The 25,848-nt window shown below is 37.9% G+C and overlaps 1 protein-coding gene across 1 annotated transcript in view; it reads left to right on the top strand.

Moving 5' to 3' along the window:
* The window catches only part of NECAB1 (N-terminal EF-hand calcium binding protein 1), a 242,816-nt gene that overhangs the window by 184,179 nt on the left and 32,789 nt on the right, over positions 1-25,848 (top strand). The window contains exons 7-9 of the mRNA XM_006859227.1: positions 4,093-4,214; positions 7,518-7,594; positions 13,355-13,408. Coding sequence (XP_006859289.1) covers positions 4,093-4,214; positions 7,518-7,594; positions 13,355-13,408 — 253 coding nt within the window. The remainder of the gene's footprint in view (positions 1-4,092; positions 4,215-7,517; positions 7,595-13,354; positions 13,409-25,848) is intronic.

Here is a 25,848-nt window from a genome sequence, read left to right as displayed (position 1 = left end):
GTGGCAACAGTAGTAAGGTTGCCCCAGGATCGGGCAGTGTTTCGTTCTGCTGTGCATAAGGTTGCTATGGGTTGGTACCGACTCGATGGCACCTAACAACACCAACAACAAATCAGTGAAAAATCCTCATGGATGACAAGACTTGAACTAGACATTTAGAACGGATTTGAATGACAAAAGGATATTAACTTTGAAAAAAATACCCTTTCAGGGCCTATGAATTAGAATGCTAGTAGCAATACTTTCTGACGTACCCTCATGTAGCCTCGCTCACCTATATACCCATGTCTTCTCATCAGACAAAGGAACTCTGGTGATGTGGTGGGTTAGACATTGGGCTGCTAACCACAAATTTAGTGGCTCAAGCCCACCAGCCACTACATGGGAGACACATGAAGCATTCTTCTTCTGCAATGTTTTATAGTATCAGAAACTCTATAGAGAGTTGATATGAGACAGAACTGAGCAATTGACTAGATGGGCAGTGGGTTTGATTTCTTTCTTTTGTTTTTTTTGGTCTCATCTGGTTGGTTCCTGTTAGTTCATTTGGTCAGTGTTTTGACATTACTTTCTTTGGGAAACCTTCCCTACTCTCAAAACAGGATTTGCTGTTGTTGTTGAGTGCCATCGAGTCGATTCCAACCAATAGAGACCCTGTATAGGGTTTCCAAGGAGTAACTGGTGAGCTTTAATTGGGGTTGCCTTGGCAGCAATTAGTTTACTAAAGGAGTAGATGATGTTGGAGTTAAAGGTATCAACACAGGATTAGATGCCTGTGACTCCACCACCATCTATTCCTATAGTAAACTAATTGCTGTTGAGGCAACCCCAATTGGTGGTGTCAGAGAAAACTGTGCTCCAAAAGTTGTCAGTAACTGATTTCTCAGAAGTAGATCAGGAGGTCTTTATCCTGACACACCTGTGAACCTCTAACCTTTTGGTTATCAACTGAGCATGGTAAGTGTTTGCACCATCCAGAAACTTCTACTCCTGTGTACTCTCTACTGATATTTACAGGTACACATTGGTTTAGTGATCTTCACTTTATTGCACTCTACAGTTATTGCACTTTTTGTAAGTTAAAGGTTGATGGCAACCCTGCATGGAACAAGTTTATCAGTGCCAGTTTTACAGTATCATGTGGTTTCTTTGTATCTCTGCATTACATTTTGGGAATTGTTCCAATATTTCTAACTTTTTCATAATATTGTTGTATACTTAGTACAGTACAGTGTACACATAACTTTTAGATTCAAAATATTTGAGTGATCCACATTATTGTGATATTGAATTTATTGTGATGGTCAAGAACCAAACCCACAATATTGCTGAGGTGTGCCTGTATTTACTATTTCAACCCCTTTTTATAACCCCCGTTAGATTTTGAGTGCTTGGTGGCAAGAACTTTGCTGCATCCCCTTGTACACATCACAACTATATGTTTAAAATATGACATTGAATGAATGAATGAAAGGGAATTCCAGGAATCCCTAAAATGGAGCAGGGGTCAGGACTTGGAACAGTAAGGAGACCAACATTACTTGCAATCTGGAATTGTGAAATTTGTTAAAACCTGGATGGATGGATTTAGACAAATTCTATCAAATATTGCCATTGGCTATTGTAAACAGGGAGCAATATAATGCATCAAAGTTGAAGAAAAATTAGTCAAACAAAGATATGCAATATAGATTTGGGGAAAAGTCAAATCACTAGTCTGAAGAATTTCATCAGATTTTTTTATATTATAAAGAAAGATTTCATGATGCCTTACATAGTCAAAAGTACAACCCACATGTGACATTAAAATTCTCAGGGTTGTACTAATTCACTTTCCCTTCAGCATCAACATTACTTTCGGGTTTAGTATTTGTGAAACCTAGGGGTACAGATATTCTTCAGAATGTAGTAAATTTGGAAAAATCATCTGTTCCATATATCAAACCCGGGGTAGAATCACAGTGTCATCCATCCTGCAGGAATTAATTAGATGTGCTGTGTTGGGCAAAATGTCTTTGTCTAGTCATTTGAAAATGGCAATCTCAGAGAAGAGGAATGCATAGGCGCTGGAATGTCACTGAGGTGAGATTTTCTGATGGCATTCTACAACAGTCTTGTACCTTCTCTGGCAAACTGGCTGAATGGAAGCCACTTTAATTTCTTGTCTTGTGAAAGGACCTAATAGCAAATGACAAGATTAATCACTACTTTATATTGAAGATTCCCTCTCAAGAACCCCTGCCTTTCTACATAACCCTTTCTTCTACACAAACTAGATTTCTGGAAATGTAGTTTAATTAAACATGTATTTTCATTTTTATAATGGATTCTTCAAATTTACTCTTTTTCCAAAGTTCTTCTGTATCTAGGGATATGACTGGTTCTTCCTGGGCTTAGAAATTCTTTTATCTTTTTCATGATTTTTCCTTAATAGAAGTAAGGAAAAGGTTTGATTTCTGACTACAAATGATGATCAAAGTTCAGAAAGCTTACATTTGCTTAGCCTAGAGGATTGTTTTAATCACCTAGACCTGTGGCAAACAAAGCCACTTGTAAGTTAATTTTAAATGTTTTTTAAATTGATTTTGTTGGTGGTGATGAGAATATACACAGCGGTACATACACCAATTCACTTCCTTTACATGTGCAACTGAGTTACATTAATTATTTTCAAGTTGTGCAACTATTTTACCCTCTGTTGTTCAAGGGATTAGTAAAGTCTTAAGACTAAAAACTAAAGAAAAAGCAGTTTCAGCTTGCTATACATAACCATGATGGTAAACACGAAAACAAACACCTGTTAAAAAGTGATTCGTCTCCTCAAGTCCACACTTACTGGACCAGTAAGAAACTGTAGAAACTCTTTCAACCAAAACTATCCCCTGAGGTCATCATTTGACTAAGTAACAGATTGTCTCATAGAATAAAGAATATCACCCATGTGCTCCTTTAAAAAATCATGTATATAAGACCAAATTGTCAATAATTACTCTAAAGCAAAGGAGGGTAAGGGAGCAGGTAAACTAGATGACTAGAAATGGAACAGCCAAAATGAAAATAATGAGTTAAAAAACAACCCGACATTGTTCATCAATCACACCGCACACCAGACAGCCCGTCTAGAGATTTTACTCCAGGTCAAGACTAACAGCGAGACTTCTGGCCGAGAGCGAAGGCAGAGGAAGAGGAAGTGAGATCAACAAGAAGGGAGTGGTCTTATATATGTCCAAATCAGGAGACCACGCGTCATTGCTGGGATGATTTAGCTCTGGCCTATAAAAAGCCATGTTGCCTATTAAACCACGCCCCTTGCAGCTTAGTTTTGTGGGGAAACAGACAAAATGGAGCCTAAGGGAAGGGAGAGGGAAGAACCCCGAAGGTATTGTAACAATGAGTATATTTACACACTGTGAAAAATGTAGCCCAAGTCACTGAATAATTTGTGTATACACTATTAAATGGGAATTTTAAATTGTAAAAATACACTATAATATTTTTAAGTGCTGCATACGTGAAAGAGTGATGGTGGCATGGTAGGACGTGTGGGGAGAGACCCACTGTTGGTTGAGCTAAGTTTTTGTTGCTCTTAGGTGCCGTTGAGTTGATTCCGGCTCATAGCAAAACTATATACAACAGAAGGAAACAATTATTGTTATGCGTGAGTTTATTGCTGCTGCCACTGTGCTAATCCATCTCATTGGGGTCTTCAATTTTTTTTTGATGACCCTCTGCTTTATCAAGCATGATGTCCTCTCCAGAACTAAGTTTTATATGATTATTATTGACTAAATTAAAAGTATATATGAGTGTATAGTTTTGAAAAAAAGAAAACTTCATAGGTAGTCTCAAAGTAAGTAAGATAAAACAGTGGCATATGTTTGTTCATTTGAAGAAAAAAGAAAGCTCATGATTATCTTCTTTGTATTTACATAGCTCCCAATTCACTTGGGTCTCAGGAGTATGTTTGCAAGCAGTAATCCCCATAAATTTTCATTTCACTGCAATAGAAAATATTTGTGACTTATGCTTGAAGAGCTCTTGCTCAAGGCAGTAGACTAGCATTGGGATTAAATGTTATCTCTGTTGTTCAAGGCAAGGGCCAATCAAGCCAGAAGTCCTGTCTATTCAATGGCCTGGAAAACGATCAAGCCGCCGAGTCCAGAGACACAACAGCTTCTCGCCCAACAGCCCTCAGTTTAATGTCAGTGGTCCAGGTAACGTAGGGCTTCATCGTTTTTTCTCCTTCAAGGTCAACTCAGTTTATATTTTCATATTGATTGATTTTTGGTTTTGGTTTTTTTATCTTTTTGTTGTTGTTGTTAAGTGTTTTATTGTGAATTATGTGATAATTTACAAAGGAGAACATTAGCTTTACATTCATCCTATCCTATATCGTTTCATTACCTTGATTACAGTCCCCTCCAGGCATCATCAAACAACCAAAGGGTATACCCCACAAGTCTGCCCCTGAATTATCAGCACACAGCCCCTCTCCCTCTCTGGATCTAGAGTCTCCAGCTTTTCCATCTCTCTATGTCATCATCTCTACCTCTGTCTCTGGCATCACTGTTTCTCCGGGTTGGGTCTGCTCTTCTCCCTTCATGGTCCCAGGAACCTTCACTCCTGAACTGCAAAGTCAACCAATTCCCTCCTTTTGTTACAAAACATTTACCTTTACATTCCTCAGCATCTAAAACAACAGTAGCAATGGAATACTTTCCTTTTACCAAGCAAGTTGTGCTGAAACTGAAGCAATAAAAAGTTGAATGTATGAAGATCTGGGTCACAATCCTAACCATCAGTTCCATAAGAACCACTGCAGTTGTGCTGGGTGAAAAGGAAGAAATTGACTCCATCAGCAAATATATTACAGAACCTCAGGGTTGAGTGCCCAGTAAGCCATGTAAACACAGGCTTACTTGTGCTTACTTACATACTTTCACCATAACATGTGAAACTGTTAACTATAGATTAGTAAGCATAAATAAGTCTGTGTTTACCTTGCTTACTGGTATTCTATCAGAGTCACAGATTTGAAAAGAGGCTTTGAGTCTGTAGGGGTACTGTGGGGTTGTAAGAGAGACAGATGGATGCCAGCCAGACCTAGAAGCAGAATCTTTGACTTGGTAAAAAAAAAAAAAAAAAAAGTGAAATTGTTCACTGCAGATTAGTAAGCAAGCACAAATGAATCTTTAAATATATAACATTAATGAATCTCAAAGTACTAACTATATCCTATACACAGACTGTACCTGAATGATTTCAAAGTGCTTTCTCATACACTGTCTTATCTCATCCCAATAGCTGATAAAATAATTGTTCGTATCTTACCAAAGACTAGAACAGTGGTTTGTCCACACTATTATTCCGTTTGTTCTGTGAAACCCATGACCTCAGATCTCAGAGGCTTACAACTGCCCAGCATTTTTTCTTCTCTCTCATGGGTCTGTGGTTGATAGTGAAGGGTGATCTCAGCTGGACTTGGGTCCAGGCTATTGTTTGGATTCGTCTATGTAGCCTGCTTCTAAGATCACTTACTACAGGAGCAATTTCTCCTCCTAGTGGGTGTCAGAAACAAAAGTCAAGTCATACAAGGACGTTCAAAACATCTTATTTTTTTGATAGTTTCATTATTATTATCTTTTATTATCAGTTTCTTGTAAAAACCCAATTTTGTCTTTTGGGGTAGAAAAGATTACATATATCCATCAGGCAAATTATGGAGTCATGGTATGGCGCTGTGGGCTAATACGTCAGACTGTAAAGTCGTGTGAACTACAAGGTTGGTGGTTCAAGCTCATGAGCTGCTCCTTGGAAACCCTACACAGGGTCACTATGGGTTGGAATCAACTTGATGGCTGGCACTTAATGACAACAACATCAGCAAATTATGCACTGAAAATTGTATGTAGTACAGATTACTAACAATAAGATATAAATTTGTAAAAGATAGTCATTAAGTGTGATTCATAGTAACTTGAATTTGTGAAAAGTTGGAAAATACCACCTTTACATTTATTATATTTTCCTCAAGCAGTCCTCTACTCCTTTTTTGGAGTCACTTTTCTGTGACTGTTTGCATCATAATTCACTTCATGGACTTTGGGGGCTGTTTTCTCCAAAAAGGTGGAAAATTAATGCTGATGCAAATGTTGCTGTGTGCCATTGAGTCAGTTCCTATTCAGCGAACCTGTAGAGTTTCCAAGAGTGACTGGTGGGTTTAAACTGCCAAGCTTATAGTTACCAGTCCAACGCTTATCCTAAAGCACCACACCAAGGCTTATGTAAAATACTACTCATTATCATTTAATTTATTACATTCCAAGATAAACCAAAGCTTTGCAGTCTGGAACTCAATCACATTTCTTTACCAAGAACTATTAAGTGATATTATTTCAGCAAATGCCCGTGAAAGCATTTTAGTTAAGTTGCAGTAAAGGAACACATGGATGCCAGGATGTATTCAGGGGTTCAGACGACAACTATTTTGTTTGTACTTTTGCATCACAATATTAATAACAATGACAATAAAAGTAGAATTTATTTAGTGTTTAATATGGTATTAAACACAGATGTATGTGTGTTGATATTTATGCTTATACTTTTATTTATGTTTATATTCTTATATAATATGTATACATTATTAAATATATGAATAGATGTTGCTTGTCATCAAGTCAGTTGTAACTCACAGTGGTCGTATATAACGGAGTGGAACTTCCAATAGGGTTTCCTAGACTGGAATCTTTACAGAAACAGATCTACAGGTCTGCTGAGTGGGTTCTAATTGCTGACCTTTCAGTTATCATTCTAGAGGCTAATCACTATGTCTGTCACCAGGGCTCCTTGTATATTTAATCCACACTGACTTAATCCTCATAAAAATGCTTTGAAGCTGGTGCTAGTATGATTCCCATATTACAAATAAGAAAACAGGCCATAGGAGTCTAACACTTTAACCAAGATCAGCAGGCTCTAGACTTGCCTGCTCTCTTAACTGCTATGCTATAACCCTTGTGTCTATGTACGCTCAGGTTAGTCCCTAAGAAAAGAGAGAGCAGCTATCTTCCCCACATGCCTTTGTGTGATTGTAGCACTTTATACCTTGCTCTGATCAGGGCAATGATTTCACTGGTTCCTCCCATTGTGAAAGAAGAAAATGTAGCATTATTGATTGATGCTTTCTCTTTTCAAAAGAAAAAACCAGCCACCTCAAGGGGTGGTAAAAAATGGCTCAGCCAGATCTGTTCTTTTGAATATCAAAGGCTACTACTTAAAGGCAGCAACATAAAACAAAAGGCTTATGAAAATGAACCTGCTGGGATGCATAAGTCTATGGAAATCAATACTTAGAAAAGTATTCATGTGAATGAAAAATAGAAGTATTGCAAATTTTTAATATATTGACTAGAGGATGACTTGTACTCTTTCAGTGTAAGAGAATAACTCTAAGATTTCCAAGCATGTCTGCTCTGTCTAGAGTTAACATATTATCCCCATGATTTTCTCTTTACAAGGCTTGTTAGAAGAAGACAACCAGTGGATGACCCAGATAAATAGACTCCAGAAATTAATTGATAGACTGGAGAAGAAGGTACATGCTTCTTTTTCTTTTTCTCTCTCCAATATTTCAAGGGTTTCTGACCCTATATCCTCATTGTCCTAGTATCCATAACTGTCCCATGGACATAATAAAAACCAGTATCCCAGCTATACTACAAATAGCTGCTTGGTAGTTGTGTAATTTTGCTTGTTAAAGCAAACATAGAAGTTCATAGTGACCACTGTCAATTATATTTAAGATGTAGGATTGAGAGTTAAGCCCATCTACTGTGCTGCCTGACTTTTAGGTTGTCCATGACCTAATTGTCAGTGTGCTTGAATGATTCTAATGGTGACTCTTATGATGACCCATTTCAAGTCTTAGAAATATTTCAAATTGATTCAGGGAAAGGGCTATGTGATATTCTGAAATATGACAGTCCATACTAGATTTTTTAGAAATTTGAATATTAATTTGCCATTATAACTAACTCAGTTTTAGTGAGGAAGTTGGGATGTGATAAAGTGTTCTTTAGCCCTATATTCTATGTTTCTAGTTATGGTCTGTGTATTTTTATTGAACAGTAAATTAGTACCAAATAGTTCTGATATTATAGTGATATTTTGCCTATGCAACTTTGATATTAGGGGCAACCTTTGGCAATCAATAATTTTTTAAATGTCTGTTTTCTATGCATGCATAGGCACTAAAGAAGGCACATTTGTGTTTGAGGCAGTGTCATTGATTTTGTAGCATTTATAGTCTACTTAGAAATCCTGGTATGGTGCTGAGGGTAATGCACTAGACTGCAAGGTCAGTGGTTCAAGCTCATCAGGTTTGAACTGCTGACCATATGGTTATCAGTTCAGTACTTATCCTGCAGTGCTACACCAGGACTCCAGGTGTGGAAATACTCCATAGTTTCTCAGATTGCCTCCACTGGAATAAATGAGTCTCAACCAATTCCATTCCAATTATGCTTAAAGTTTTACTTTAACTAAAGTCACTGCTGCTGTTGTGGTTGTTGTTCAGCATTGTCACATGAATTCTGACTCATAGCGACCCTGTATAAGGTTTCCAAAGAGTGGCTAGTGAGTTTGAACCACCAACCTTGTGATTCAAACTAACCTTGCATTCTAGTGTCTTATCCTACAGAGCCGCACCAGAGGAGGGAAAAAACATATTGGTTGACTGACAATCCCAGAGTATTATTGAAAAAAAGAAGAGCTAATACCCTGAAAGGGAACTGTAGCGTCATTAACATTGAAATACATGTTGATCAGTTAATGAACAAACAAATATCATATAGAAAATTCAAATGTGACTATATAAAGATCAGCTGGAGAGAATTTTCGGGTAAGGTAATAGCAGGAATAAAAATTAAGTAAACCAGCCTGGTGAGAAGAAATAGTGCCAAATAAGATTGTACAGACAGAGGGGGTCTAAGTTATAACAGGCTTAAATAACAGACTAAGAAATTTGGATTTGTCTATAGAACCAACCTACTGCCATCGAGGCAATTTTGACTAATAGCCTGAAGAACAGAGTAATACCGCTCCCTAGGGTTTCCAAAGCAGTGAAGTTTTGCAGAAACCAACTGCTACATCTTTCTTTTGTGAGGTAACTCATGAGCTTTGTCAAACTTTTGGTGCCAATGCTTGTTCCACTATTATTTTTCAACAGGTAAATTATCTGATCAAATGGGATCTTTAGCTAGAAAATAGGGCAGCAGGAATGCAGAATGGATCCATACCTAAAAATACTAGACTCAGAGTCATCAGAGCCAGTTCAGAAAACAGTATTAAAAGATGAGACTTATGGACCTGATTTATGGCAAAGATGGGCCTAAACTGGAGAATGACAAGAAAAGGGTAGCATGGAAGTTCACAAAACCACAGCATTAGTATCCTGGACAAAGGACAGAGGAAACTCAAATAGGACTCTGAGGGATTCGAGCCTGAGTGTCTGAGAGAATTATACCACTGACAGAAAAGGGAGAGACAAATGACAGATAATTTGTGAGGGGAGGTGAGAAAATGAATTGGTGTTTTAGATGTCTCTGTTTCAAGGTATAAAAGGACCCTTAGACAGAAATATTCAATCAGATGTTAGTAAGAGATTCCAGGCCAACCAAATAAGGTGTTAAGAGCTATCTCCACAAAGATAACATTTCAAATCCTGCAAATGGGTAAGATCTCTGAAAAGGAGATTCTATAGTAAGAAGAGCCAAATACGGAGACAGCCACGTTGAGGATCCACTTCCTCTACCACTGAGTCTTCTTCATTTGTTAAAGCTGACTATATGCTAGGGCAAATATTTAACTAAGAATTTTCTGAAAATCAGGTTTCCTCCTTCCTTATTAATTGATATGTAAACTGAAACTTACATAAAGTCCTGGTGTGGTGCTGTGGGTTCGCCAGACTGCAAAGCCATTTGAACTGCAAGGTCGGCAGTTCAAGCTCACCAGTCGCTCCTCAGAAACCCTATACAGGGTCGCTATGGGTCAGAATCAACTTGATGACACTTAACAACAACAAAGCTGAAACTTGATAGATTAATAGGTAAAATTGTGGCTACAGAAATTAGTTTTCCAGTGCTGGGAGACCTTAAAATCCAAGTTTGTTTGAAAACCAAAAGTTGTTAAAGTATAAAGATTCAGTTGTCAAATAAGTTTGGATTCAACCTTTTTTAAAAGTGACTTTGAAGCTCTTGGCAGACCTGCCTTGATTTGGTATCTTAAATTTATAGTTATTTTTAAAAGAATGGATCAAACTTAGGTCAAACCTTTTTTCCTTCTTTCCACCAAGTAAAGCGTCATCATGTCCCTTTCTTTCCTAGACTCCCTTTCTATGAAAGGGTTTCATTTTGAGGACAGTGTCTAAGAGGTTTGCTGAAAGTACAATGTGATGGTTTTAAGCATGGGACTCCAGCTGTGTTCAACTCAGCATGAGTTGCCTAAATGAAGAGAAAAACAGTACAAGTTCAGTTTTCTTTTACAACTTATTCTGTGCTGTGTTGAATTGGGTTTTTAAAGAAAAACTACCCAATTGCCTAACAGCGGCTAAATACATGTCATCTCGCTGTGGACTACCTTGCTTCCTGCAGTTATTAGCTCTGGGTTTGATCTTCCTTTTCTCTCCATTAAATCTTTATGATAAATCCTGGCTGCACTGTAAACCAAAGTATAGTGCCATTCATGGGGGGTGGAACTACATACACAAATTCTGTAATTTTCTTCAGGCATTCCTTTTTTTCTAGGTATATATTGAGGTTCTGTCTCACATTTTCCTTGAGTTCTACAGAAAAAAACCCTTAATATTTAAGCAATTAATATAAGCAAAACAGCAGTATAAAAAGAAACCCACTTCATTGTTAACCATACCATCTTGGACTTTAACTCATAGGACATCCTCACTCCCAGGAATATAAATGAGGATTTCACATTCATACAATTTGTTTTACATTTTCCTCATCTTAGATAAAAAAAAAAAAAAAAAATGTAGGCCAGAAAGTGTGCCTGAGTTTATGTGAGGGAAGGAGCAGTCAAAAAAATGACCATTGGTATAGCTTTTATCTATGGAGTACTTTTCAATTTATAGCGATCTGTATTGTATTATTTTGCCTCTATAGAAAAGCTGTTATTTAGATAGGGCATCCATTCAGTCATTCAGTTATTCAATTAACATTTATTGAATATCTACAATGTGCCACTACTATTCTGGCAGTAGGAACACAGTAGTTGGTTTATGGGGAGACAGACACAAAAAATGTTTTAATATCCATGAGACAAGGTAATTTCATATAGTGTTGTATAAAGAAAAAGTAGAGTAATATGATAGAAATAGGGAATGTGGATCGAAGATGATTGGCCTGGAAAAGTCTCTTTAACAAAGTCGCTAAAAAGGTGGTATTTGAATTGGCATGTGAAAGGTAAGAATTAGCCAGCTAAATGAAGACCTAGGAATAAAGAACTTAAAGCAGAGGGGACAGTGAAACCAAAGCCCAGAGACTTTTTAGAACTGCCTAAAGTTCTGCCATAAGAGATCCACATAATAGAGCGATATAGATCTGTTATTAGCAGTTTGAAGTTAATTCAAATATTCTGGATTTTTTTCAACTTTCAATATACTCCGTATCTATTTGAAGGAATTGTTGTGCATAATCCTCACTTAGCAGCAATGCTAGGTTTTATATTTATAGAATGCAGTCCTCAAAGATTCACACTTGATTTCACTGGGGGCATTAGATTTATCTGGTAGACATCACAGAAGGCTGTAGGGTCTATTTAAGAGCACTTAGTAAATGTGCATCTCAATGTCAGAAAAACAAAAATCCTCACCACTGGACCGATAAACAACATTCTTATCAACGGAGAAAAGATTGAAGTTGTCAAGGACTTCATTCTTCTTGGATCAACTATCAACACTCATGGAAGCAGCAGTCAAGAGATCAGATGACGTATTGCACTGGGCAAATCTGCTGCACAGGAACGTTTTTAAATTTTGAAGAGCAGAGATGTCAGCTTGAGGACTAAGGTGCACCTGACCCAAGCCATGGTATTTTCAGTAACCTCATATGGATGCGAAAGCTGGCAGTGAACATGGAAGATCATAGAAGAATTGATGCCTTTGAGTTGTGGTGTTGGAGGAGAATACTGAAAGTGCCATGACCTGCCAAAAGAACCAATAGATCTGTTTTGGAAGAAGTGCAGCCAGAGTGCTCCTTGGAGGCCAGGATGGCTAAGCTTCGTCTCTCATACTTTGGACATATTGTCAGGAGAGAACAGTCACTGGAGAAGGATGTCATGCTGGGTAAGATGGAGGGTCAGAGAAAAAGAGGAAGATCCCCAACGAGATGGATCAGTCAGGTGGCATCATTGATGGACTCAAGTGTGGCAGCGGTAGTGGGTTGGCCCAGGATTGGACATTGTTTCGTTCTGCTGTGCATGGGGTCACTATGAGTCGGTTCCGACTCGATGGCACCTGACAACAACAACAGTAAATGTGCCAGACTGCAAAGCCATTTGAACTGCAAGGTCGGCGGTTCAAGCTCACCAGCTGCTCCTGGGAAACCTTATACAGGGTCACTATGGGTCGGAATAACAAGTATTTTGTGAATACCAATGTTGTTGTTAAGTGCCATTGAGTTGGTTCTGACTCATAGTGATACTGTATAGGATTTCCAATGAGCAGCTGGTTTATTTGAACCTCCAACCTTACAGTTCAGACTGACTTTGCGGTCTAGTGCATTATCCCACAGCACCACACCAGGACTGCTGTGAAAATCAATAGTGTCATTTTTATTTACTTCCTAATTTATTTCTTTTTAAAGTGCATCATAGCGGTAACACTTGATGTCTATCATAATCTCCCAAGAAAAGCTGTTACTTAGATAAGGCATCGATTCATTCATCCCCTCATTTACCCAATTAACATTTATTGAGAATTGTAGCAACACTCACAGCAAAAGAAATCAGCCTAGTTGTTCTAACTGATTTTTACCTCACTATCGTTTGTCTCTCAGTTTTAATATAAACTTTACTATCTTGTAATGGCTTCTGTGAAGTAAATGTAAAGCAATAACAAATTGAACATATCTGAAATTGCTTCTTAAAATTGTTAAATAGATACAAAGAGTCTTTATTGAATAGACACAAGGAAGAAAACTCAGAATTATTTCATCTCCTTTTAAGTCATGAGGTTCTTTTGGTTTAAAGTTAGATATAAAAGGTCTGCCATTCAAATATACAGTATTTCTTTTAATTAGCTAATTTCTGTTTCTTTTGCCCATGTTTCTTCCTCTAAACAAAGGATCTCAAACTGGAACCACTGGAAGAAGAAGTTATTGAAGGGAACACTAAATCTGTAAGTGCCTTTTCTAACTCAAAATTTTAGAAATAAATACTTAAACATGAGTTAATTTCTTCACATTAACTACTATCTCAATGAAAAAGTGAACAGATTTACTTAGTCATGGATAAGTAGGATTTTCTGAATTGTAATCTGTGGAAACCTAGTACCCATTTCACGGGGTTTTTGTGAAAGCAGCCTGGATGCAGTTTGAACAAAATGAAAGGTTTGTACATGGCTCTAGATGCCACCCAAGACCTGCCAAATCACAGTCTTTGAGGGGCGAAATCTGGGACTATGTCTTTTTTCTTCTTTTCTGCCTTCCCCTTCTAACTGCTATAGGAACAGCAGTGAGAAGAGTACCTGGCATGTGTTAAGCATTCAATAAACACTTGTTTTTATCTTTATTAATTGGCACTCTAAGCTATAAAGTGGCCCCACATGATGGAAATTAAAGCATGTCATTTACAGGAGGAATCCATTCATCATAAAGGTTCTGCTATTTTTTTTTCAAAAAGTAGTAAAGCATGAAGAATGTGTTGCATACCTGCAATACATTGATATATTTATATTCATACACTGATTATGTATAATATCTAAATTGTGTTGACTGGCTTTCCTCCACGTTCAGTGGAGCTTTGTGTTTTAGGCTGATGGAGAACCTATTTCCTTGGCGTTCTAAATTTTTCATTGATAATTATTCTATAAGAAGGATGGTGGTGGTGGTGGTGCGCTGTGGAGTCACTTCCGACTCACAGTGACCCTGCATAGGGTTTCCAAGGCTGTAAATCTTTATTGGTGCAGAAAGCCTCATCTGTCTCCCACAGAGCAGCTGGTAGTTTTGTACTTCTGACCATGAAGTTAGCAGCCCAACTCGTATAGAGTACTTTAATTATAAACTGTGGCTAAAAGCATTGGAAACTGTAGTCTGTGTTTTAAAGACTCAAATATAGTCCTATAGTATATTGTAAAGCTGGAAAAATCCAGGGATGTATTTTTCTCAAACTACAACTTCTAAACTGAGGATATGTCTCTGCAAAAGCAACAGGTTTTTCAAAGAGTTTTTAGCCTTTCAACTATGTTAAATTTTAAAACTGTTGAAGTTTAATAAGGATTCTAGAATGAGAAAATTAGTAATAAAAATGAAAGAGAAATGCTACACATGTATAAATCAACAAGATTAGAATAGTTTAATGAATATTACTGGCAGAGAAAAGCAACATTCCAAATGCATCATCAGTACACTTTGTAGGCCCCACTAGTCTCAGGGTTATGTCTGAGCTGAAATCTTAGCCTATTCATTATTGTTTCCAGCATTTCACCCAGAATCAGAGACATTGTAGATCCTCAAGAATCATTTTTCATGCTGATTTCTAGGGATTGAAAGAAAGATAGACTGACTTATCCAAATAGGAATTTAAAGATGCAACAAAATGAACTTAGTGAGAGAAAAAAATGACTAATGGAAAAACAGGAGTCCTGGTGTGGCACTGTAGGGTAAGAACTGGACTGCTAACATAAGGTTCACACCCACCAGGAGCTCCTTGGAAACCCTATGCAGGGCAACTATGAGTCAGAACAGACTCAATGGCACTTCATAATACAAGAACAATGGAAAAACAGTACCTGCATTATTGTTTTACTTTATTTTGAAGTAAATATTTATAGTGTTTTCTGTATGTAGAAATTGAAATGTTTGCTATTGCCTTTAGTGCAAATTTGGATTAAAACATCTTAGGCGTCTACAGAAACTCACTTTTTTTCTTATTACTTCAAATGTAGTTATATTTTACAGATTGTGGAAGATCAGTCATATTGGCATGAAACAAAAATAAGAAATAACTTATATTTCTGTTATCGTTAAGTGCCATCGAGTTGGTTCTGACTCATAGTGACCCTGTATAGGGCTTCTGAGAGGGGGCTGGTGAGTTTGAACCACCAACCTTGAGATTCAAATAGACCTTGTGGTCAAGTGCTATCGTACAGCACCATAGCAGGACTCCTGGTATTTCCATGTTCACAGACACTGACTGCATGGTAGGAGAAGGGGCAACCCGTCCTGTGTGCCCACCCGTCCAACTTGTTAACACAAAGGAGTCTTCAGAGAAAACATTTTGGAGAATTCTTTGATAAGCTTAATAAAGGCTGTTAGAATTCTGTATATAAACACCTTCCCTTGATACTCATATGAGTCATATTTTCTTTACTTGTTCAGTGTTTTTATTCCTTCAAAGACAGGAATGTGATCTGATTTAATTCACCAGAATTATATAGGTAGATTTTAGTGGAAAGGGAGGGAGAGGGGATGATGGAGCACACTTAGGGTGACGCTGTATCTCTGTCATCTTCTAAGTTTGTACTTATGGAAAAACTGCACAGCAAACAAGAAAAAGGTACACAACTTCTCTAATATTGTGAGAGCCAGTTATCTGGCCTTCAATAATTCCCTAACGTGAGATTCTTCTTTCCTACCAAACATGAGGAAGAAAAGCCATCCAAAGACATGTTATGAAAGGTGGCAAACATTTCTATTTTATGATCAGTGATAAGGAACAGAGTACAATGTCAAATTTAAAAGCTCAGTCAGCACACACACAATTACTTTTAATTCAGGAGGACATAGAAGGCCTTATATAGGAGTGGGCATGGTGCTTCAGTGTTCAATATTGTTTTAAAACAAGTGTCAGAAAGGATCTTCTCAGCCATGTGTAAAGGTAAAATAAAAAATGCTTTTTCGAAATAGATATATGGGATTATTTTAAATAATTTTGTTTCTTTAGAGATACCAATAAAAATTTTTCTTTAAAAGTTGCATTTTTTTCATTAAAGGTAGTACATGCGTTCCTATTCTGTAGCCTTGTTTTTTGCCAGTGCCTTCAGTGCAGCTTGGACTTCTTCCTTCATTATCATCAGTTCTTGATCATATGCTGCCTGTTGAAATAGTTGAACATCAGTCATTTCTTTTTGGTACAGTGATTCTATATATTCCTTTTATTTTCTTTTGATGCTTTCTGCATCATTCAGCATTTTGCCTATAGAATTCCTTAATATTGAAAGCCAGGGTTTTTATTTTTTTCTTGCTGCTCAGTTTGAGAAAAATCTGAGCATGTTATTTTCTTTTGTTTTCTAACTCCAGGTCTTTGTACAATTCATTATAATACTTGACATTGTCTTCTCAAGCTTTCCTTTGAAATTTTTCTGTCTGGCTCTTTTACTTCCTCATTTCTTCCATTCACCTGAGCATCTGTACTCTGGAAAACAAGTTCTTTCTTTCTTTCCTGTCTCTTCCTATAGTTTATAGTCAACTTGATTCCTGTGTATTCTATCTGGTGAGGTCCACATGCATAGTTATGTTTTATGTTTTAGAAAAACAGTGTTTGCAATGAATAAGCCATTAGTCTTGCAAAATTCTATCATGTGCTCTCCTACATCATTTCTGTCACCAATGTCATATTTTCCAAATACTGATCCTTCCTCTTTGAGTCTAACTTTCACATTCCAATCACCAATAGGTATCAATGCTTCTTGATTGTTTGATCAATTTCAGACTGAAGAAGTTGATAGAACTCTTCAATTTCATCATTACTGGCTCTAGTGTGATACATAAATTTGAGAAATAGTGGAATTAAGTGGTCTCGATATTATTCTATCACAATTTGTATTGTATTTCAAGATAGATCTTGAAATGTTCTTTCTGGCAAAGAATGTGATACTGTTCATCCTGAATTTGTCATTCCAGGCATGGTAAACCATGATTGTAAGATTAAAAATGGTGAATACCAGTCCATTTCAGCTCACTAATACCTAGGATATTGATTCATTTCATTTCTGACAACTTCCAATTTTCCTAAAATCTAACTTTGTACTTCCAATTAATAATAGATGTTTGCAGCTGTTTCTCTTCATTTTGAGTTGTGTTCCATCAGCAAATAAAGGTCCCTAAAGCTTTACTCCATATGCATCATCATTGTCAGCTCTACTTTGAGGAGACATCTCTCCCCAGTTGTATTTTCAATGTCTTCCACCTGAGGTGCTCACCTTCTGGTACTATATCTGCCAATGTTCTGGTGCTATTTATCGTGTTTCATTTCCAGCAATATATGTGACTTTGTTCTGCTGATATTCATAAGGTTTTTGGTGGCTGAGTATTTAGAATTAGTCAGCCTCTCCTTGGTAGTCTGGGAAGCTCTGCTGAAACTTGTCCACCATGGATGACTCTGGGGTTTAAATTATCTGTAGCATAGCTTCCAACTTCACAGTGCGACAAACTGACAGATGAGTAGTGGCCACAAAGCCTACTACTTTAAAATTCTGGGTTGTTGACTAATTTACTGGATCATATCCCTGTCTTTGGAGGTACTCAGTTCCATGTATTCAGTGAGGTATGTTGGTGAACAAAACCAATTTCAAAAATCAGAGTCTAGAGAGGTATTTTCCCCTTCCCATTTCCAGTATTGAATGCATAATAAATTTGGAAAATAAGTTTCATAGCAGAAAACGAAGAATACATTTTTGTTATACTTTCTGTTTTTCAAAAACTAATCTTGACTGAGCATTTGCTGTGTGCCAAGCATGTACATACAAGCTCCTGTACTTCTCACAATAGCTCCATGAGTTGGTTCAATTATTATTTCCATTTTGTAGATAAGGAAACTAGAGTGCAGAGAGTCTTAAGTGCCACAGTGAAATTTAGCAACTTAATGTTGGGCCCACATTCATCATTATACTGTTATGTTTCAAACCATAGCATTTGGTGAATTTGTTGTTAAGTGTATTCAAGTCAGTTTCAACATATAGCAACCCAGTGTAGGATTTCCAAGGCTATAAATCTTTGCAGGAGTTGAAAAAGCCTCATATCTCCCACAGAGCAGCTGGTGGGGTCTAACTGCAGACCTTGTAGTTAGCAGTCCAGTGCTTGCCCTGCAGAACCACTAAAGGATACTAGTTTTTCTTTGCAAGTGAAATTGACTGTGAGTGAATAGATAACTTCCTTCATCAGATTCCTATAATTAGACCAGAGCAGATTGTCTGGAAGGCTTATTTAAGCAAAAGTCCTGAACCCTGGCAGCTGCCATACCTAGAGTTTTCTGTACCCATGAGCCCTTCTATAATGAGTATAGGATGTAATTTCTTTTTTTTTTAATCTGTTTTCTCCCAGACTGGAAAAGAGAAATAATATTTTTTGAGTACCTATAATGAGGCAAGATCTTTGCATACATTATTCATTTATTCCTTCCAACTTTAGCATATAAACACCACTATTCCAATTTTATGTTTCTAAACACTTGAGATGAGACAGATTGAGTAACTTGTTTAAGGCCACGTATCTAGTAAGAGTGAAACCCATTCTTTTTCATCTCTATCCCTCACTAGTGAAGGGCCAACAAGAAAGGACAGGACTAGGGACAAAGAGGCAGAGCATCTCACAATTCTGCAGTACTGTTGAGTTTGCGAAGCCATCTCAAATTCTTTTCTGAAATAAATTGTTTTAGTTGTTATGAAGTGACATCAAGTCAGTTCCAACTCAGAGTGACCCTATATAGGGTTTCTGAGGAGCAGCTGGTGGGTTTGTACCACCAACATTGTGGTTTGCAGCCCAGTGCTTATCCTATAAGTATACAAACATTATATTAAAGATGTTTAAGTGTAGGCAGCGGAACTGTCTTTCATTTATTTTACAGATAACTCCTATTTTTAATTTTTTTTTTTTTTTTTTTTTTTACAAATAACTCTTGATCACCTACTGTGGGTTGGGATCTGAAAGAGGAGCTGGGGACAAAGTGGTGAATATGACAGGCTAGAAAAAATAGGCAATTAAACAAGGATTTATAATAAAATGTGGTGAGGATTATGATAAGGAAAGCCTAGATTTGCATTGTAAGGAGATAGAACGTAATTTAGGAGGCCAGGGAACATTTCCATAAAGACAAAATATTTAAGCTGAAACTGGGAAGAATAAGTAAGAGTTCTTTAAAATATTATTGTATTTCATTCTAACTCTACTGAAAAAGCAGTGTTAGAAATAAGGAGCTACACAGAAATACTAAAATTCTCCAAATGAATTATTACAAGTAATTATTAAGACATTGTAGCCCAAGGACTTCCCAATTTAATCTTGCCAGTGTAATATGCAAGATAAACCTGTTGTTGTTAAATAAATACCATAGAATCGATTCTGACTCATAGCGATCCTGTATAGGGTTCCCAAGAAATGGCTGGTGGGTTTGAACTGCTGATCTTGTGGTCAGCAGTCCGATGTTTATTCTCCAGTGCCGCACTAGGACAGCAGGCATAAACCTAGACCGTAAATTCTTAGTCATGGACACATCAATATTTTGGGGATAATTTGTTTTCTTCCAGTTGTCAAGTACCAAGTCATAGATATGAAATATGAAAGATCGATCTGAATTTTGAAAGGAATTTTTCTAAATAGATGACACATATGGGTCTTGCCAGGTACATTTGCCTACCTGAACCCCATTTTACTGTTAGAAACCTTATATGGCACTTCTTGCCATAAGGCTACTGGAAAAAGATGATTGCTTTCCAGATAGGTTCTACATTCAGAAGCAGTTTTGTTTTATTTTGTTTTTAATCAAGATAGTTTTAAACAAGGCTTGACCACATTCTTCTGCTTTTCAAAAAACTCAAACTTTTCTCTAGCTCTTTTTTTTTTTTTTTTTTCCATGTACTAGTGGATCGGCCCTGGATGGTGAACCACAGGGTCAGCAGTTCAAACCACCAGCTGCTCCTCGGAAACTCTATACAGGGTTGTTATAAGTTGAAACTGACTCGATGGCACTTAACAACAACAACCATACAATTAGAGTCTGAAAATGTATTTTGTTTTCTGCCTCTCCACCACCACCAAACCCATAAATAACACTTTAGAAAGTAGATCAAGTGTCCCATATACTCAAAGTGTTTGGGAGGCTCTTGCCAACTAATAGGCCAAGGACTATCAAAAAATAATGTTGCTTTGCAGTTGCTATTAAATGATTGAATACAAGCACACCAGAAAGACTGATAATGTCTCTCTGATGCTTGGAACAGTTATAAATGTAGTAAATTGAGCCAAATAACATTTAAAAATATGTTACATTTAAAATATGTCTCTGAGGTTAAAATAAGCTAATTATATATTAAAAATATTCCAAGGCAGATGTAACGCCAACCTGATGTCACTGGAAAATATTATTCTATAAACTTGTATTGACTCTGACACTTACACAGCACTTTCAGCCTCAGAAATTCAAAATATTCCACTACAATTCCATTGTAACAGAATTTCCATAAGAATAGTGATAAAGATTACACTCTCCCTGCCATGTACTTTGGACATTTTATTAGGACGGACCAGTCCCTGGAAAAGGACATCATGATTAGTAGAGTAGAGGGTCAGCCAAATGGATTCACACAGTGGTAGCAATAATGGGTTTAAACATAATAATAATCATGAGGTTGGCGGAGGCTGGGTCGTATTTCCTTCTGTCGTGCAGGGTCGCCATGAGTCAGAACCGACTTGATGGCACCTAACAACAAAACCCCTGACACACACCATAGAAACAAAAGCATACCATGAAAGAATACTCACATTTCAGGCTGTATATTTGATGCAACAGACAGAAATTTCATTAAGATGTTAGGATTCCTTCCACTCTTCTCCAAAACCCCAAACTCACAACCTGCCTTCACCTGGACAACCTAGAAAATTCAGGGATTATCTTTGCATCTCAAAGGGTCTGTCTGACATTATCTATGATTCTAAGAGTACCAATTGCCAGAAATGTCATCAAATGTAGACAGATTATCCGTGCCCCACAAAGGGATTTATCTGTGTAATGTCTGAGGGAAATGGGGTAAGACATATTTTGTTAGGATTGCAGAGTAAAATCTGGGAGTGAAGAGTTAATTTTTCCAAATCATATTCACACCCATATATACGTGGGTGGATCAGTTAGCTATTACTGAAAAGCAGACCCAAAATGTCATAGTTTAAAAACAGTAGACAAAATTCTGCAGGTAGTCAATTCAAACTGGGATCAAGTAGGTGATTTTTCTGGTCTTGACTGCTCTCTAGACATCTCGCGTCAGCTGCATGTCAGCTTTGCTGATGTTAACTGGACTTCCTCTTTTCTCTGGGTGTTAGCTGGAATGAATCTGTTGACTGTTTTCCACTATTGTTGTTGTTGTTAAGTTCCATTGAGTCCATTCTGACACATTTTGTTGTTAGGTGCCATCGAGTCGGTACCAACCCATAGCGACCTTACTTACACACAGCAGTTCCGACCCATAGAGACCCTGTTACAGGGTTTCCAAGGAGCAGTTGGTGAACTTGAGCCAACCCTGCGGTTCAAACTGACTTTGCAGTTCAGTGCGTTCACCCACAGCACCACACTAGGACTCCCTAAGGTTCTCTTTATCTACACAAGGGAGGGGAAATTTCAGCCTGTTACTTGTTTTGTACATAAAGTTTTTTGGAATACCGCCACACCCATTTGTTTATATAGTATCTATTTTCACACTGCCACAGTAAAGTTGAGTAGTGACAGAAACCATATGGCCCACAAAATCTAAAATATTTACTATCTGATCCTTTACAGAAAACTTTACTGATCCCTTATGGTCAGTTTTGAAGTCCTACCCTATTGGATCATATCAGAGTAACCTTCAAAGTAAATGAATTAGTGTGGAATTTAAAAAATTTAAAGTTGCCGTAGAATAACTTCCAATTCACAGAGAGTCCATGTGTATCAGAGTAAAAACGTGGTCCATAGGGTTTTCAATGGCTGATTCAATCTCTGGGTAGACTGAAACCACCAACCTTTCAGTTAGCAGCCAAGTGCATTTGTACCAAGTGCCAAGTGCATTTGTACCACCTAGGATCTCCAAGGTGGAATTGTTGTTGTTAGGTGCCATCAAGTCGGTACCGACTCATAGCGACCTTACGCACAGCAGAATGAAACACTGCCCGATCGTGGGGCAACCTCACTACTGTTGCCACGCTTGAGGCCATCGATGTTGCCACTTGGCCAATCCATCTCATTGAGGGTCTTCCTCTTTTTCTCTGACCCTCCACCTTACCAAACATGATATCCTTCTCCATTGACTGGTCCCTCCTGATAATATGTCTAAAGTATGAGAGACGAAGTTTGGCCATCTTGGTCTCCAAGGAGTTCTCTGGCTGCACTTCTTCCAAAACATGTCAAACTATCCACTGTATTATTAAAATCATCTTCTGCCCAGGTAACCCTTTGGTGGACACAAACATTAGACACAAACGTCTTCATTTTTTTTTTTGTCCATTCAGTGAGATCTACCTACATACCTCTTCCCCATACTTCCTTATCAACAATTTTCCAATCATGTTCCTTCCAAGTCCCTGACCATCCATGCAAACCATGTATACAGCCACACATCTGTTCATTTCTCCTTCTAAGCAAAATGGACACCAGGTGCAGTGCTGGAAGTTCTGTCCATTGGGCAAATTTCCCTTTACCACTGTTCTTCAGGGAAGTCCCAGAAAAGAGCTGTTGTGCTGCTACTGTGGTGTCTGCCTATCGTGCAGAACTGTCTGTAAACCAAGCATGAGTTTTCTCTTCCTCAGTCAACTGATCATAATGAATGCCCCATGAAGCCATCAGTGTAGTCTGGAAGAGGGAAGGGAATGTTACTGACATGGATACCATGGGCATTTGATCTACTTCTTCAGGCAACTTACTTGTGCCTTCAGGTCCTGCTCAAACCCAATACTGCATTTAATGATGGAGTACTTCACTGCAGGTCCAACTTTATGACTCTGTGGGTCAGACAATGCTCAGTTCATAATGGGTAGTTCAGATGAATTGGTGACCCCTGGTTATGCATTCAGTCTCTACTAAGGCCCAGTAACAAAAGCTGTTTCTCAAAAGGAGCAAAAATATTTTCAGAGGATGGCAGGGTTTTGCTTCAAAATCCTAAAGGTCTGTACTGTGATTCACCAATAGGGGCCTAGCAAAGACCATAAAGTGCCTCTCTATCTGCCACTTAAGCACCATTGGATCAGCTATGCCATTCGGCCCAAGTGGTAGAGCAGCTTGCATCATACCCTGAACCTATTGCCAAGTCTTCTCTTGTACTGACTGGGTCCCATTTAAAACTATCAGTTTTTTGAGGCCATAGTAGCACACCCAAATGAGTGATATGTTGCCTCCAAAATCCAAAGAGATCCACCAGGCATTGTGCCTCTCTTTTCAGTTGTGGGAGGGACCAGATGCAATGACTTCTTCACTTCAGCAGCAGTATCTCAACATGCTCTAAACTACTGAACCCCTAGAAATTTCACTGAGCTGGAAAGCACCTAAATTTTTGTCGGGCTAATTTCTCGCTCTCTAGCTCACAAATGTCCTGGAGTTGCACTGTAGGCTAAACACTGGACTGTTAACCACAAGGTCAGTGATTCAAAACTACCGGTGACTCCTTGAAGACCCTAAACAGGGTTGCTATAAATGAGAACTGATTCAACACCACTTCAACAATAACAAGCAAACAGATGTTTTACCAATAAGTCTACAGTTATTGATATTTCTTCCTTACTAGGTCCAATCAGCATAATTTCTTCAATGAAATGCATCAGTGTTACATCTTGTGGCAGGGAAAAGAGATCAAGGTCCCTTCTGACTAAATTATGGCACAGTGCTAGACAGTTGATGTACTTTTGAGGTGGGACAGTGCAAATGTATTGTTGACCTTGCCAGCTGAAGACAAACTGCTTCTGGCATTCCTTCAAAACTGGAATTGTGAAAAATGGCATTGGCTAGCTCAATAGCTACAAAGCAGGTACCAGGAAATGTATTAATTGGCTCAAGCAATGAAACATTTGAAACAGCAGCTACAATCTGGTTAACTTTATGATAATCCATTGTCATTCTCCGAGATGCATCTGTTTCTCTTGCACAGGCCAGATAGACTAGTTAAATGAGAACATGATGGGAATCACCACCACTGTATCCTTCAAGTTCATGATTGTAGCACTAGTCTCTGCAATTCCTCCAGAAATGCAATATTGCTTTTGGTTTACTATGTTCCTATGTATAGGTAGTTCTAATGGCTTCCACTTGCTTTTCCCTGCCATAATAGTTCTTATTCCACATTTCAGGGATCCAGTGTGGGGGTTCTGCCTGTTACTGGTATACGTGTGTGTGTGTGTGTGTGTGTATGTATATGTATATATATACACACCAATTATGCATTCCTGAAATGGGGATGTGACTACATGATGAGTTTGTGGACCCATGGTGAGACGAATTTTAGCTACACTCCATTAATAACTTGCCCTCCATATGCCCTCACTCTGACTAGTGGACTATAGTGACATTTTGAGTCTCCTGGAATTAGTGTCCATTTAGAGTCAGTGTCCAGCAGTCCCTGAAAAGTCTGATTATTTCCTTTTCCCCAGTGAACAATCACCCTTGTAAAATGTGGTAGGTCGTTTTGGGAAAGTCTGGGAAAAACTAAACAGTATAAATTTTGGCGGCATAGTGTGGACATCAAGGGACCATACCCCTTCTTTCAAGGGGTAGTGGGTCTGTAAACTGGCTCCTATCTGGGAATTGATCATGAGTCCATGACTATAGTGTGGCTATTCAATTTAAGCTACCATTAACTTTATCTAGAATTCTTCTGCTTGAACAGATCAAGTAAGTATTTAGTAGCTTTCCCATCTGTTTCTAGACTCCTAGGGACATCATACCTAAGTAGCCAATGCTGTAAGTCCACACCAGTCAGACTATACTGTTTACTACTTTGATTCTGCTGTCCATTATGATAACCACATCTTTGTTACTAAGTGCTGCCACTTGGCCCCTACCACCATGGAGTCCAATCAGATCCCTTGTAATTAAGTGTCTTAATTTAATTAGGTTGGTTCCCATTGTCACATCTGACTTACATAAAATAGCAATCACAGAAGTCTTCAAGAATGCTGAGGCTACTTTCACAGATTTGTTATTCACTGTTTGGTAAAAGGTCTGTCCCTCGTTTTAATGGGTTTATCCTGATAAGATTCTGGGTTTGGCTTTTGGCAATTTCAGCTCTGTTACTATAAGAAAAAAGACTTTCTTTTAGGGCACAAGTAGAAACCTAGAGGTCTCTTATGAGGTCAGTAACTCTGAAACTGGTCTCTTTTCTTTACCACTTTGTGTATTGTCATTAGGACAATGCTTCTCATCCTGACAAAAATCTCAGAAAAGTATCAAACACACAGCCACCCAGAGATTCTCTTATCCCTAATATTTGATCTACAGGTGGTGATAGTTTGTGTATTAGCATTGCCACCTCATGCCATGTTTTAGCAGCACTCTGTTTAGTAATGGAAGCATGTTATTAGTGCCATTAAAACTAAGACTTGAGACTCAATTTAGAAAATCCATCCTTATGATTACAATTGTTTGTCTAGAATCACTACCAGTACCAAA

The sequence above is a fragment of the Chrysochloris asiatica genome, unplaced genomic scaffold (assembly GCF_000296735.1).
Source record: "Chrysochloris asiatica unplaced genomic scaffold, ChrAsi1.0 scaffold00031, whole genome shotgun sequence".
NCBI lineage: Eukaryota > Metazoa > Chordata > Mammalia > Afrosoricida > Chrysochloridae > Chrysochloris > Chrysochloris asiatica.
Note: the sequence above shows the minus strand (reverse complement) of the source record. Positions and strands in the feature narration are given on the sequence as shown.